Source organism: Macrobrachium nipponense, chromosome 13, assembly GCF_015104395.2.
Source record: "Macrobrachium nipponense isolate FS-2020 chromosome 13, ASM1510439v2, whole genome shotgun sequence".
Lineage (NCBI taxonomy): Eukaryota > Metazoa > Arthropoda > Malacostraca > Decapoda > Palaemonidae > Macrobrachium > Macrobrachium nipponense.
This window is the reverse complement of record NC_087206.1, coordinates 38,124,264-38,141,076: the sequence shown is the minus strand read 5'-3', so window position 1 is coordinate 38,141,076 and position 16,813 is coordinate 38,124,264. Positions and strand designations below refer to the sequence as shown.

At 42.5% G+C, this 16,813-nt stretch overlaps 2 protein-coding genes across 2 annotated transcripts in view; one reads left to right on the top strand and one right to left on the bottom strand.

Annotated features, from left to right (window-relative positions):
• The window catches only part of LOC135225750 (putative leucine-rich repeat-containing protein DDB_G0290503), a 562,436-nt gene that overhangs the window by 390,862 nt on the left and 154,761 nt on the right, over positions 1-16,813 (bottom strand). The window lies entirely within an intron of this gene.
• The window catches only part of LOC135225751 (eukaryotic translation initiation factor 3 subunit K-like), a 136,320-nt gene continuing 129,693 nt past the window's right edge, over positions 10,187-16,813 (top strand). The window contains exon 1 of the mRNA XM_064265149.1: positions 10,187-10,343. Within this exon, the coding sequence (XP_064121219.1) occupies positions 10,282-10,343 (62 nt within the window). The 5' untranslated portion in view covers positions 10,187-10,281. The remainder of the gene's footprint in view (positions 10,344-16,813) is intronic.

The following is a 16,813-nucleotide window of genomic DNA, read 5'->3' as shown; positions in this document are numbered from 1 at the left end:
TTCATTTGCCTGTTCAAGTTATGTAGGGTTTGCCACGGGCCTCCTCACTTCTAAACAATTGTGCAAGTCAAATCACAAAAGCTGTCCTGTAACAATGGGGACAATGACTTATCATAGCTGCCATTCTTTAAGCCTTGACATGGTACAAATATTCATTCAGAATTTCAGAGACAGCTGTTTGTCGCCATCACCTTGTGGCTGCCTTGCGGACCAGGCGTCGGGCGCCTTGATGAAGGCATGAACCAGCGGCTGGTGGTCTGTCCTTATGGTGAAGGGGATGCCCTTCAGAAGATATTTACAGTGGCGGACGGCCTGGTAGATGGCAAGGAGCTCGTGGTCAAATGTACTGTAGTGAGTCTCGGCGGGTTTGAGCTTCTTGCTGAAAAAGGCTAGTGGTGTGGAGACTCCGTTGACCAGCTGTTCAAGGACAATGCCGCACGTGATGTTGCTGGGATTGGTGGTGAGCATCAGGGGTGCGCCGGGGTCTTGTTGAGCCAGGGTGGTGGCCCTGCTGAGGGAAGACTTGGTTTGGGTGAAGGCTGCTGGTCTTCTCCCCATGTCAGCTTCTTACGTTTGCCCTTCAGGATCTCGGTCAAGAGTACACATGAATTCTTGGAGGGCCTTGATAGTCATCGGTGTCGGGAACTTCTCCACTTTGGCCACCTTTGATGCCAGGGGACGAACTCCTGCTGCTGTAATTTCGTGGCCAAGAAAATCCACTTTCTGTGCCGAAGGTGCATTTGTCAAAAAGGACGACAAGTCTGTTCTCCTGTAGGCACTTGAGGATGGCCTGGACGTGGTTCAGGTGCTCCTCCGGCGATCTGCATACGCAGAAGGTTAAGTCACCGATGATGCTGTCTATGAGGTGTTGAAAGGTGGCTCCATCATTCCGCAGGCCGAAGGTGGAGAAGGCGAACACGAAGGATCAAAAGGATGTGATGATTGCCGTCTTTGGAATGTTATTGGGATGGACGGGGACTTGAAAATACGACTTTAATAAGTTGATCTTGGAGAAGACCTTGGTGCCATGGAGGGGCCCGGTGAGGTCCTGCATGTTTGGCAGGGAGTAGCTGTCGGGCGTGGTGACGAGGTTCAGGTGCCGGTAGTCACCACAGGGCCTCCACATAATGTCTGCCTTCTTCACCATGCGGAGGGGGGACACCCACAAACTTGCTTTGAACACGGTCTTGGCTTCCTGGAGGAGCTTCAGCGGGAGGCAGCAGAACTTGGCATATGTTGGGGGCCCTTGGTCTCAATATGGTGGAAGACACCGTGCTTGGGCGTGGCCCCAGCCACCTGGCGAAGTTCGGGGCAGGAGACTTCCAGAAACTCCTGGAGAAGGGAGGAGTATCTGTGGTGGGGAGGGATGGAGCAGATGGTGGGCGCCCTTGGTCCTCTGGCAAGTGGGTGGGAGAGGTAAGTCTCGGTATCGAGAAGGCACTGGCGGGCCATGTCCACCAAGAGGTTGTGGTGGGCAAGGAAGTCCACCCCCATGAGAGGGGTCCGTACGTCGATGAGGACGAAGGGCCAGGTGTAGGTCTGGTACAGTAGGTGTGGATGGGCGTCCCGTTTGCAGCTAAGAGGGCAGTCGGGTCGTCAGGGGCGCGGCTGCGATCCTCTGCAGATGAAGGGAGCACTGACTGCATGCCACCAGTGTCAATCAGCATCCTGAGGCCGGAGATGCTGTCCTGGACATAGAAACCCCTGGGTTGGGACTTTGTTACTGCTGCTGCAATGGGGGCTTGTTTTGGGCACTGCATCCGTCGTTTTTTGAAGGGCGGAAGGAGCAAGGGTGCTTGCACTTCTGTGCCTTGCTGCCAAACTGGCGGTGGAAGCGGCACCACCTGATGTCTGATGTCTGGGAGGGACTTAGGTGATTGCTGGTATGCTGCACCAACTGTGTCCTCCTGCTGTAGGTTGTTGGCTGACTGAGGAGAGAAGAGTTTTGCAGCTTGGGTGGCGGCAAACAGCATGAAAGCCCACTGCACCAGACTTTCCAATTCCATGGTCTCGGCATTAGGGATCTGGCTTCGGACTTTGGGTGCAAGCTGGCAAAGGAAGAGTTGACGGAGGATGCGCACCTCTTGCCTTCGTCCTTGGTGGTCCACCTCTGGCAGGAGGACCAGGTCCTGGAGCTTGTGCCAGGCCAATCTGGAATCCGAGGTGGTCATGGGGTTGACCACGAAGTCGAAAATTTGGGCGGCTTGCTGGGAAACTGGGAGGGAGAAGACCTGGATGAGCTCCCTCTTCGGGCCTTTGTAGGACAGCTCCCCGGGCTGGCTGCACATCCATGGGGCGAAGCGTTTGAAGGCATCCGCTATGAGGGTCCCGGCGATGAGGTCTGCCTTGGTGCTGTACCAAGTGATGCTGTGGATCCTGAATGGTATTTCTGCCTGTTGCAGCCATGTTGCGATGTCCTCACTGCAGAAGGGTGGCAGCTTTACGTGGTGGGGCTCAGACGGTGCGGTCACCTGGGGCACGAGCACAGGCATTGAGGAGGACTCGAGCACGAAGAAGGATTGTCTCGCAGATCGCGGGGTCGAGGATGACACAGAGGAGTCGAGTGAATGCGCTGAACTCTGCATCATCTTGTCAGTCTCACGCTTACGGTCGACAAGAACAAGAAGCCATAAATGGCAGGCCAAACCATAAGACTGAATGCCAAAACACTTCTGTGAAGAAATGCCGTTGTTAGTCCGTTAATGGCGTTGAGGAGTACCAGAGAACCTAGACTAGGTGTCGTATGGGGCTGTTAAAGGTTCTCTGAAGGAGAGCAGCAGTAATTAGTCCCTTAATGGCAAAGCCAAAACCGCCAGGGTCACCTACTCCTGGGTCACCAATTATGAGGACTGAGTAAGACGAGGAGAGTGAGCGAACTAACTTTATTCTGCAGAGGAGACTACATAGGGTGGCATGCAGACAGAAACGTATTGTCCATCATGCATGCACAAACAGTCGAAAAGGGGCAGTGCCCTCGCTGTGAATGTGTTTCTTCACAGACGAAAATACATGAAAAGACATATATACATTAAAAGAAAGGGAGTAAAATGCTCTACATTTTAGTCCCTGGAAGAAAAGAGAGGACATATGAGTCGCAAAAATTAGTGCACAAATTTTCTGAGACTTATTTCCCGCTCCTCTATCTTTTTTCCACTTGCAATGTAAAAGCGAATTGCCATGTATAGGCAGATTTGCTGGTCTCGTGACATATTTCCATCTTTTATGATTACTAAATCAGCTGTATATAACTGCATGAGTATATTATTGATTTTTCTGTCATTCATGATGACCCTGTTATGAGTATGCTCTGGGATGAGCAATAAGTGAGTTACAAGTTCCTAGAAGAAGAATCTTGACTTTATTAGATGATTCTACTTTTATCATTGATCTAGCTATGCTTTGGAGTATTGATATTGAGTCGTTTTTTTTTTATATTTGATACTTTGAGAATGTGCTTATATTGCCTTTGCATGCTTGCAGTCATGATGTACACTGCACTGTTTATCTGTTGATGCCATGATATTATTCGAATTACATTTTGATGTGATCTTGCTACCACTGGATAGCCTAAATTGCTCTGTAGTATTTTATGCTGAGTTGACATTGATTAAATTTTGCTGAACCTTTTATTGCAATCGTTGCCTCGAGAGTTACAATTTGTACATTGCTTTTGATTCTCTTTGATTGTTGCATTATGTCCTTGCCTTTTTGAGTGATCACTCCATATTGCACCTGTTTGCTGTTGAAAGCTAGACCTGTGCTGTAGTGCTGCGCACGAGCCTAGGCTTCGACGACCTGTTTGATTATATTTGACTGCTCTGTCTGATTGCCTTGTTGCCTGCTCCCTTTCCTTACCCCCTTTTTGGAAGGTGGAGGATGTTGTGAAAAATTAGTGAACAAATTTTCCAAGACTTATTTCTGCCCCGCTATCTTTTTCCCGCTAGCAATGTAAAGACGAATTGCTATGTATAGGCAGATTGGTGGCTGCAGTAAAATGGTTCCTTTTTGTATGTACACATTTATTAGTCATCGCCTCTCCTCCCTCATTGCTTAATTACTAAATTCTTGTTATCTTATAAATTACGTATATGAAAAACAAAGGAATGTTTCCTTCTTAAAGAAAATAAATTCTGACTAAAATGACTAACCCAATCCGCTCGGGTATAAACCACTGTTCCCGTGGTTCTTGACACCTCTCTGTTTAATTAGTGTGGTAGAGTTAACAACTCTTGTGGGTCTTGAACATGGGGTGTAGGGTGTGAGCTTTGAGCATGGAGGGTGGCAATTGACCAGAATTGCACATTGTAAGTAATCATTCCTTTTTGTAGCCATCATTGGGCTAATTAAATTTAATCATTATTGAACATGTTCAGATTCTTCTAAGAAATGTATTAGCATTTGTTTAATTAAGAAAGTGTAAATTGACTTTTTGAAATTCTTAGTTTTTGAGTGGTCGCATGACCACATAGAATTTGTCCAAGTGTAGTGTGCTGAGTCACCTAAGTCCCATTTATTTTCTTTGCTTTGTTAATTTTAAATGAAGAGTTTAGTTTCGTAATAAAAATGTTTAAAATCAGACGTATTTACCTATTGAGTTGTCCTTGTGCATGGGCTGGAACCTGTCCATTGGTAGGGCTATCAACCGCATAACATCTGGCACAAACCTAGTGAAAGTTGCCATAACATTCACGACAATATGGAAATACAGATTTTTACAATGGAAGGGCGAACATTCGCCCAAATGTCGTCCTTACACTACTACCATGTCTGTCACAAAAAAATTAGTGCAGTTTTTTAGCGATAAAGAACTCCACCTTGAGGCCTTTACTTCCCATCCAATTTTCCCCAGTGTGGCAGAAATGCAATTGGTTCTAAATTTTGCAAATGTTTTTGAATCAATTTATTATTTCACTTAATTTTTCTGCATCACAAACAGTTATTTGATGTTATTGTGCTTTTTTATTTAGTAGTTTATTGAGTTAGTCGCATGGTGGAAAAGTTGAAATCGAACTACAGAAAATGACTAATTGGCAGTGTTATAAAAGCATGAACACAAGCTCAATCTCTCTCTCTTTATGGAGGAGTTATGGAGTTCCATTTGACAACATCTGTGTGTGTGTGTGTGTGTGTGAGAGAGAGAGAGAGAGAGAGAGAGAGAGAGAGAGAGAGAGAGGGCATAATTGCTGGATGAGTAGTTAGCGATTGGATTGGCTGTTGGTGAGTTTTGAGTTGTCTGCTGGTGCTGTCAACTGTTAGAGTTCTGTGTTTTTAGGTTTTTTAGTCAGTCTTGGGTTAGAGCCTGTGACAGTCAGTATTGTCGGGAGCAGTTGGTTGAAGGCATTGATATTCAGCTGAGTTGTGTGTTTTTGTTTATTGGTTGTCGTTAAGTTAGTGTTGTTGCTTAGAGTTGTTGTGCCTGTGCTGTTGTCTTTATTGCTGTTGTGATTTCTTGTTGTTAGTGGGTGTGTGTTGCCTTTTTTGTGTGGTGTTGTGTGTTGTTTGTGTATTGGTCTTTTGTTGTGTTGTTGAGTTTTTGTTGTTATATGTGAGGTTGTGTTCCTTGGTTTATTGTTGTGTTGTTAGGTTGTGGTTGTGTTCCTTGGTTGTTTGCTGTGTTGTGGTTGTGTTCCTTGGTTGTTGTTGAGTTGTTGGGTTGTAGTCCTTGGGTGTTGTGTTGTTGTGTTGTGGTTCTTGGTGGTTGTTGTTGGTGTCTCAGTGACCTTGACCGGCAGATGGCACAGGATAGCCCGGAGTATCTGGAGTGGTTGGTAAGTACATGTATTTTGTGTATATTTTGTTTTTGTGTAGGTATAGGTCAATTGTCCTGCATGCATGCTGTAGTGTAAAGAGGAGAGTGTGACAGAGGGTGAGTTTGGCAGCTGGATTGATTAGGTTTATGTGGGGGGGGGGGGGGCGATTTGCCACTTGTTTTTTTAAGCTTGTGATCCCGTCACATCATTTTTTGGTGCCCGAACAGGGACTGTTGGTGCAGCAGCTGCAGGACGATTGGGGTATTGAGTTGTGTGATTGGTGGAGAAAGTGAGGATGGAAGGGTTGAAGGAGATAGAAAGGCTGAAGGAGGAGCTGAGGTTGGTGAGGGAAGCTAAGGAAAGGTTAGAAATGGAGAATGATAGGTTGAGGGTACAGTGTGAGGAGCTGAAGAGCGAGTTAGAGGAAATGAGATGAATGCTAAGGAGTGCAAAAGTGGAAATGAAAGAAGAGGTGAAAGGAGCGGGAGAGAGAATGGTTGAGAAAATGATGAAGGGATTTGTGGGAGAGGAAGCTGTAGGAGGTAGGCCTACTGGGTCTTGAGATGGGCCAGGAGTGGTAAAAAAAGTGAAAGAGAGAGTGGATGAGAGTATGAGTGACAAAGGTGATTTGGTTGTGATAGGTAAGGGAAAGAAGGGGAAGACACAGGATAAGGATAAACCTGAGGACAAAAATAAGAAGGGGGCTGAGGAAAAGAAGAAGACTAAGGGAAAGAAGGCTAGTAAGGGTGACAGACAGGATGAGAATAGGACTGAATACATTGGGGAAAGGGATGAGTGTGATTTAGATAATGGTGATAGTGGTGAGTGGAAACAGGTTGGTAGAAAGAAGGGTAAGAAGAGCGTAGGCAAGAGTACGGAAGTGGATTCGCTGTATTCAGAAGAGGGAAAGAAGGTCAGAATGGAAGTAGCGAAAGTGGGAGTGAGAGTGAGCAAGAAATACAAAAGGCTGTGTATTTGAGAGAGGTACGGCGATGTGCACAATACGAGGCATATGGTAGTAGGGCCATAGGGGACTTTTTTTTAAAGAATATGAAAGGTATTGTGAGACAAAGTATGGGGATAACAAGAGAGTCTGAGCAAGAGAGTTAGGTAGCTTTTTGATGGGATTTTTGTTGAGTATGTATGGGGTAATGATGAGTTTAGGGAATGTGTCGTATCAGAGTGTGAAAGCTAGAATTGTAGAACAGGCAAAGAGGATAAGGAGTAGCGTTAGATATAGGAGAAAGCAAGATTTTGAAGAGGCAAGAATGAATGTTGGTGAGTCATTGTCAATGTATGTCTGTAGGTTAGAAACATTAGCCAGGAAAAAGTTTGGGGATGAAGGGATAAATGAGTGTAAGGAGTTAGTGCGGAAGTTGTTGGCAACTGTACCAGAGAGCGTATACGAGTTTATAAATCTGAACGTAAGGAGAAAATGCGATGGACGAATGAAAGGTTGAAGTGGAATGACATTTTAGAAATAGTAAAAGATTACGAGTTAGATAGGTGTATGAAAGAGAGTAGGAGTGTTAGTGTTAATACTGAAGTAGCTGAGCTTGTACCTGAGTTTAAGAGCTATAGGGAGGCAGTTTTAGATGGGCCAAGGCAAATGGCAGAGCAGTGGTGGATAGGAGTGTTAGGGCAAGTAACGTGAGTGTAGTTAGCCCTAAAAGAGATAGGAGTTCAGGTGTTAGAAGAGAAGGGTCAGTTAGTTGTGAGCGAGAGCAGCAGTGTTATAGATTTGGTAAGCCAGGACACAGGAAGAATGAATGTCGGTGGGCGTTAGGAGCGTGCTTCAGGTGTGGGCAAACGGGTCATTTGGTGAGCGAGTGTAAGAAAGATAGGGATATTAAATGTTATAGGTGTGGACAGGCAGAGCACATAGCTAGTGGATGTCGGGGTACCCGTATGAACGTGGTTTGTGGCAACTGCGGGAAGAACAAGCATTATGCTAGGATGTGTAAAGAACAGCGTGCAAAATGTGTTGAATGTGGAATGGAAGGTCATGTGGCGAGTGTGTGTAGGCGAAAGAGAATGAGTCAGGCTGTGAATTCGGGAAACTAAGTGAAAAGGGGATTCAGTTGGGTGGGTCCTCTAGTATGCGATAGTATGTTCGGGAGAATGTGATGAGTGAGTGGTTTGGAGTGAATAAATGTGAGCAAATGGGTCTGGAAATTCAGCAGTTGGTGTTGGTTGAGTATGGAAGAAAGTGGAAGAAGGTAAGGAAAGGGATTGAAAGGGAGAAATGTGAACTGCATGATAGAAGGGTTAGTGTTAGGGTAAAAATGGTGGATAAGGCATGTAATACAGATGACTTTGAGGGGAGGAATAGTATATATAATGCGTGTGGGTTTGAATTGTCAGGGTTTAGTGAAGTTTCACCGGGAAGGGAATCAGGTGGTAAGGATGTAGTTGGCAGTATGAATGGGTCTCTTCGGGAGTTTGGCAGGAGTGTAAATGATGTAAGTGATTTGGTGGCAGAGTTACGAGAGATATTTGGACAAGAGTTGGAAGGGGTAGATGAGATAGTGAATGGGATCTGGGAGGATGATAGTGAGGGAGATGGTAATGGAAGTCTACTGGAAATGGTCTGGGGGGAAGTTGATGGCGGTGTAACTGAGAGTGTGTACTTGGGCCCTCAAACAAGATCCAGGGGGCCTGCGTCCGAGCATCCATGGATATTGCGGAAGGCTATTTAGTGTGGGCATTGTGAGTGTAAGGAGATGTTGTCAAATGTAACGGGGGAGGAAATATGGAGGAGTTATGGAGTTCCATTTGACAACATCCGTGTGTGTGTGTGTGTGTGTGAGAGAGAGAGAGAGGGCATAATTGCTAGATGGGTAGTTAATGATTGAATTGGTTGTTGGTGAGTTCTGAGTTGTCTGCTGGTGCTGTTAACTGTTAGAGTTCTGTGTTTTTAGGTTTATTTAGTCAGGCTTGGGTTAGAGCCTGTGACAGTCAGTAATGTCGGGAGCAGTTGGTTGAAGGCATGGATATTCAGCTGAGTTGTGTGTTTTTGTTTGTTATTTGGTTGTTAAGTTAGTGTTGTTGCTTAGAGTTGTTGTGCCTGTGCTGTTGTCTTTATTGCTGTTGTGATTTCTTGTTGTTAGTGGGTGTGTGTTGCCTTCTTTGTGTGGTTGGTTTTTTGTGTTGTTTATGCAGTGGTCTTTTGTTGTGTTGTTGAGTTTTTGTTGTTATATGTGAGGTTGTGGTTGTGTTCCTTGGTTTATTGCTGTGTTGTTAGGTTGTGGTTGTGTTCCTTGGTTGTTGTTGAGTTGTTGGGTTGTAGTCCTTGGGTGGTGTGTTGTTGTGTTGTGGTTCTTGGTGGTTGTTGTTGGTGTCTCAGTGACCTTGACCGGCAGACAGCACAGGATAGCCCGGAGTATCTGGAGTGGTTGGTAAGTACATGTACTTTGTGTTTATTTTGTTTTTGTGTAGGTATAGGTCAACTGTCCTGCATGTATGCTGTAGTGTAAATAGGAAAGTGTGACAGAGGGTGAGTTTGGCAGCTGGATTGTATATTTAAGCTTGTGATCCCGCCATATCCTCACTAGAGACCTTAGATTGAGATAATACGCGAGAGTAAGTCGGGTCTGAGGGCTGCTCACCTGAATGTCAGTTTCCACCACGCGACCGTAACTGTGAATATAGAGAAATATTCATTACTTAGCTAGGGCATTTGTTAACATGTCATTTAATAATCAGTGACCTCTGTGCCGAGGAGATTTTCATGTTATTGTCAATAATGAACTATATTGCAAGTGATAAATTTCGTGTTACCTGTGCAACCACGAGGTCACCCTTTTCCTTCAGTACTGATACCATAGGGGCCGGGGGGGAATTGTGTAAATATTAGGATATAAGGGTAGTAATGAGTGTAGGTATATTTTTTCTAATAAAATTTGTAAATTAACATCATGGTTCTTTCATCCTTGTGTACAGACTGGTGACTTTCCTTGTTGGTAAATCTATTGCCCCCTAACATCGGGTCAGAGAACCAGTCCCTAAACAGTTGCCGAAGAAACTTTGCGACAATGTCAGCCCCACACTTTTATACTTTTATTTTTGTAGACATGATTAATTGTAAGAAAATCCTGGAATCTCAAAAAATCTATTTCTTAACATTTACCGAATTTTAATAAAAGTGTGTTTAAAAAAGGTTTAAATTTTATTTTATACATCTCAGTTTTGGCAGAAATTGTAACCGACTTATGACTGTAGCTGCTATAACAAAACTGATATCCTGTCGAGCCAAAGAACGTTAAAAGTCCGTAGTTAATAAATTATTCTAGTGTCAAAAAGAAGCTATTGTCTTGATTTTTGTAGTTTGAATTCACAATGAGAAGAATTATTTATCTAAAAATTACGTAAATAAAAAAAACACAACTAATCAAAATGAAGTAAAATATAAAACAAGATGGCAAACTAACTTAACTAGGAATGTAATCTAGTTTACATTTCTCTATGAAAACATGCTGAGATAGTCGTGTCACACAACAAGCAGCAGGAGCAGGCCCTTTACACCAAAACAATGGCTGAAGCAACGGAGGCAATGCGGCAAACTGTCGCTTCAATGCTTCGGGGAATTGAACGGTAAGATCTAAATTTCACTTTCAGTGTATTATGACGTCTTTAGGTGGAACTATGAGTCTTAATATTTCCTTAAAGCCAGTGGAAATTATGGAAAAGTGATATTCATGCCATCACACTAGTGCTAGTAGGTATCCCTCCAGGCCTGGATGCTCTTCGACGATACCGGTACCCTGATTAGCTACCTATTAGGTAGCTAGTACCTAGGTATTGCCAAATGGTAGGCGTACCTTATGTCTGGGTTTCCCATAAAAGCCCTCTTACAGTTGCAGTTACAAGAGCACTAGGCTACTACAGGGCAATTTTCTGAAGCTAGCCGACGTATAGCCTAGGTACCTAGGTACCATAGGCTACGTTGGGTGCTAACCTCCCCCTAAGCTATCCTAACCCGGCCAGTGTTGAGCCTAGGTATACCCTGCCAAGACCTATCCTACCATAAGCAAATTGGGGCAAGTGTAAAAAGACGAAAATAGGCTATGATCCACAGACAAAAACAAGCCTAACCTTTCTTGGAAGCCCTTGTCCTGACCTAACCAGACCTACCTATCTTCCTATGTAAGTGGCTCTGGAACCGACAGCTGGTTTCTGACTTTTCAGAGTTGTTTATCCGACTTTTAGGGAAGTAGCCTATTCTTGTTATTGTGCCGACGGTTTTTAATGTGTAGGTGTGTATATAGCTATTACCAATTTTGTTGCGTCCGATAACGGAAGAAGATAATAGGCCTACCTAGCTAGTAAGATTATAACTTACCTAGCCTACTTATGAAGGTAACAATACCGGCCACCCCCCTCCTAACACAAGTACTCGTGACAGGTAACACCTAAGGCCCCCATACACTGAATGATTACTATCTGAACGACTGTCTGTATCGTTTGCAAAAACACTGTGTATGGGCTGTCTGAATGCAAAAGTGGGCGGAGCTTCGTGTCTGAACGATCTCGGCGGAAATTTTGTCACGACCAGGTTGCTGGCTTCTGACTTAAGTCTGTCATACACAGATCGTTCAATGTATGGGTTTGTCTGCCGATATAATGCTACTATCTCACTCGTCCTTTCTAGAGATGATGCCATGTCTTCCTTAGACAAAATCTTTGTTCAGACTGAAATCAGTGCGGAGATAGGTAGTTCGTACTGTCTGAATAGTGTGTGTGTGTGTGTGGGTCGATAACGACAATTGTTCAGTGTATGAGGACCTTGATTCTGTCGGATATATATAGCTAGCTAGGCAGTAGCTAGATTTGGAAAGTTGGAAACCAGCTGTTGGTTCCATAGCCACAGAGATCTTCCTAACATCACTTGGGGTGCTGTCCCTGACCTGGCAGGGGTGGCTTCATCTCTCCCTGGACCCCCCTAAGTAAGGCTAAATATTGTGGACAGTAGATAGCTTCCTTTTGGAAATAGGCTGTTCCTGTTGGTTGATAAGTAGGGTATAGTATAGGCTAGTATAAGATATGGCAGTGGATATTTTGCTCTGTCACGACATGCTACTTAGGTATTTGACTATTTAGCCGGCATTTCCAGTGCACATGCACAGTTGATTATTTTTTGGACTATTGTATCTAGGTAGTTGTTAGTACTAGGCCCCACATCATGAACTAGGAATTAGCCACAGACCTACAGGAGCTAATAAACCTGAATATTAATTTGGAAAAATTAAATACCTTTGATATGGTCTCTGGCCAGGTCTGTGGGACCTGTATGCCTTTCCACCTTTGATACAGGTATACTTGATTTCATAGTATAGGTAGGTTTTCATTTTCTACCAAGTTTTTCATCTTCTTCGCAGCTACAAATGTTCTAATGTCTTTTTTGCCATTGTTTATTTTTTTCTTCTCAAATAATTTCATCACTTCCTCAACCGCAGAAAAATGAAAATTTATCGCCTATCAAGAGAACCTTCTTTCTCAAACAGTGATACAAGTGAAAATGACAACGTCGCTGGCTTTAAATGCCGTGAAACACTTTGAATACAATATGATATATTTTCTCGCTTCTCAAATAGTGTCATTGCTTCCTCAACTGCAGAAAAAGATGAAAATTCTTTGCCAATTGAGAAAACCGTCTTACTTGAACAGTTCTTCAAGTCAAAATGATGACGTCGCAGGCTTTAAAATTTGTAATATTGGAAAAAGGTTGCTTATATATCAGTCACTTCCATGAGTGCCATGTTTCGTACGAGCCACACAGGAATGAATGTTTTTAAAAGTAAACTACAAATGATAAATAGCTTGGTAATACAGGGGGTCCTCGAGTTACGACGTTGATCCGTTCTTACGATGCATCGTAACACGAATTTCAGCGTAAGTCGGAACATTGAAAAATACCACATGATTTAATGTAAATACCTATCAATAACAACGAGAGAACAATTCCTTACCTTTATTAGTTTGATTGGCTTGCACACTGGAGAGGAAGCTGCGGTGCTGGAGAGACTGGGGGAGGTTAGTGAAGAGAAAAAGAACCTCCAGAAGTTGCTGGAGATGCTGAGGCAGATGATTCTTGATGATTCAACGCTTCAAACAATCTTTTCGCCTTCTCCTGAATCACCATAAGGCTGACTGGGATACGCCGTTGATTTTGTTCTTCCAACCAAAGCACCAATAACCTTTCCATTTCAATTATTAGAACCACTACGCTGCTTAGTTATCACTGTCGCTTTCATAGGAGCAGATCCTTTCACAGTTCAACGAATGCGTCTCTATCTTGATAATGGTAGCAACGGTTCGAACGGCTAAGGCAAGCGAGCGCCAATGTTTGTTGGCGTTTCTCCCTTCTCGGATTGCTTTATAATGTCCACTTTAATTTCCATGGTGATGGCCTTTCTTTTCTTCGATGCACTACCATCAGAAGAGTCCGCCTTGCGCTTGGGAGCCATAACAAAGAGCAAAAAGTTACAAAAACGATACAACACGAGGGAGAGAGAGGCAGTGTAAACAACCAAAATGGCGTATGGACGAGGACTGAGCGTAGCGAAGCGACGCCGTCCTCTCCCCCACAAAGCGTATTCTTCCGTGCGCCATGGAACTAGTTCGCGTTTGTTTACTTGCTTACGACGCTAAACCGCGTAAGACGGAACGACGCAAAATATTATTTTTTATATTTTTATGGGGGCGCGTTCGTAACCACGAAACATCGTAAGTCGAGACCAGCGTAACCCGAGGACTTACTGTAGTAAATTAGCTGTAGATTGCAGTATGATATTAATATGAAGCAATTAGGCTAGGCTAAGAAGACTAAAAAGTTCAGCATTAAAACTAAATACTGACTTGGTGTATTTTCACTTTAAAACATTATTGTATTCCCTATTTGTAAATATGATTTTCCTATGCCTTAATCTGTGCTTTTTAAGTTTCTGAAGTTCATCTCATTGATAAATGAATAACCTCAGAGGTACTCCCCCACCCCTTGTACCCTACAATTTAAAGGAACATTTTTGAAAAGTGGGATTTTTAGGATGGGTAGGGGAAAACACAAAAAAGTGAAATAGAAGGATGAATTTAACCTAACCCTTGGAGGCCTGGGTCCTTACCTAGGCCCCTTGACTTAACCTAATTTGTGGATTGTTACTAAATATAATAACAGTTGTGACCAAACCTAACCTAGGGTGCCAGGTCCTCACCTGGCCCCCAACTAAAATAACCTAGTTTATCAGTCCTTACTAACCTGGGAATAATGTCATGAAAACCTTCAAATAACCTTACCTTAATCACAATCAAAACTTACTGAAGTAACTGGACATGTTTAGAATAAATCCTTGTGTTCACTTGTAATTTCCCCTATCCAAAAAACCCTTGTTTCCCACTGTGGTCCCCATAATTTTAGGATATCAGAGCAGGGCCTATATCTCTAAATCTAGGCCTAGCCTACTAATTTGATACCGAAATGAAAGTTAGAAATATTTAAAACACATTAAAACAGGAAAGTCTCAACTTCAACTCCAGATTAAGATTAAGGTTTACAGTAAAACTTTCACCAAACTATGTACTTACATAATCAGTATGTAGGTCTTACTTCTATGAGAATCAGAACTAGCAGAAGTAGGCTGTCATGGTGATGTTAGAATACATCCTTTTATTCCACTTGCATGTATTTTCCCCTACTTGAAAAATCCAAGTTTCCCACTGTGGTCCCTGATAATTGTAGGATATGATAGTGTCCATTTCTTGAAACTATCCATTTGGTTTCAAAATGAATAACAAGTGTTGGGGGGAGAAAAAAAAAAAAAGGAGGGAGGGTGACAAGTTACATGTTTGTATCAGATGAACAGTGACTGAATTGAAGCAATTTTCAAGCAATGACTGAATTCCAAAATCCCACCTGATTGATGAAACTTAAAAGCACTAATTAGCTTTTAGCATTGTTCATGAACCCTCATATTTTTTTAGAAAATAACTGTACTTTCCATACATGTTAGCTATTCTTAAGCCCGTCACTAACATTCAGTTATTATGCCTGTGCAGTACATGTGCGGTTATAACTGAACGTTAATCTCAACACCTTGCATAGTTCTTCGCACCTGCGCACTGCAATGCTAATGTGGTAGAGGTAACTGTTTTTTGGCCGAGTTCATTGTCCATCCATGGACAGATAACATGTACCAATCAAGTACATTTATTAGGGCTTGTGCCTTGTATGATAAGGCGCCCTATGAGGTAATGTTAGACTAGCGATAATCTTACGCTAAGTCGGTTGGTATTGCACTTCCATCTTCAATGGAGTGTCTGGGGGTTTGTAGATCACTTACGAAGTCGGGATTATGACGATGATGTGTTAAACTCATGGTTAGGAGGTTCTTGTAGAAAACACTAAGTATAAAAAAAATTATATATTCTTCTGAAGTTTACATGGTGAAGGATCAGGTATGATTGTACAAGTCTTCTAATAACGATAGCTTGATCGCTTCTGCCAATGATGATGGCTAATCCTATTCCTCTACATGATAAAGCTTAGGTAAAGAGGTACAGGTCTTCTAATGATGATAGCTAACTCTGTTCTGCCTGTCTACCATCTCTGTTACAAGTTATGAAGGAACAGACAGTAGTTCGAACATATGAACATACTTACAAATGACATAGTTTCATACGAACACACAATCAAAATGAGACACGCTACAGATCACGTAGGCCGTTTGAATCATAGGTCGGGGTAGTTGTCTCAAGCAGGGAGCTTGGACTGTTTCAAAACAAATGAATGACCACAGATGACGGCATGTCAACTTAGCCTACATACTTATTGTATACGTCATCTTTAGCGTCTCTATGTCTGATCCCATTCCTGCAAGCAATCTTTTTATATATGGACTAACATTCCATATTTTTATTATGTAAACACTTACATCAGCTCGGTCAGCTACCAAAACCAACCACTGAATATTACTCAAACTTGACTTGCATTTGACTTATAGGAGTGTGATACAGACACTATGTGAATATATATATATATAAGAAAAGAAAAATTCATGGTGTGCATGAATTGATTCAAGTAATAGAATATAAAACAATGATATTGGTAAATAATAGTGATCACGGGATATATAATGAAACAGTTTTTCACTTCATCTCTTTAAGATACTTATGTTACAGAAAATACTAATGTACTCTGATAATTGCATAGAATGAAGATTAACATGATAAAAATCATATTTTAACTGATAAAAAATTTCATATATGAAATGATAAAGTTATTAATGTTTATGCTGATTGATTCATTGATCTTTATGCTAACTGTTATATATCTGATTCATTAATCAATATACTAACTCATATGTAACTGCAGATATTGGTAAGAAAAAAGGTAACGGATTGATTATAGGTACTGATTGTTTATACATTGGTATATGGATTCATATAATTATGATAATATATGTGCACTTAAATAGATTCCTACTGCGTACACGCAAAGATATATTTAGATTCTGTTATTTATGATCATTTATATAAGAGATTCCTATTGCGTACACGCAAAGATATATTTCGACTCTGTTATTTATGATCAATTATATATATAGGATACATGACCGAGGTTATATACTCACTTTTAACTAGCTTTTCGAACAACTTTTCGTCCATTACACAGTTCCAGACAACCACCTTTAGCCAAATGAAACGGCCTTTTTCAATGGTTAAAACAAGGGGAAAATTTGCCTGGGCGGGGGGTTCCAACGTTCTATTTGCGCTCATACTTATTCTCTGCATCCTAAGCTACACGATTACGTTCGCGATGAATAGATCATCCCAGCACGAGTCCTTCTCCAGCAAAGTAGAGTTGAATATCCTTCGGGTCGTAATTGTCGGAAGTATGTCCCTTTTGTAGTCGATTCCGACAGACCGCCGGAGCATTCCGCCTTAAAACGAGATAACGACGAGATACGGTGTCGGTCGAAGAAGTCCATGATGGTGCTTATTCCTTTCACATTGTAGGCGGTTGTTACTCGATTGCCGTCGTCCGCTGCGACGAACGATTTTTTGAAGTT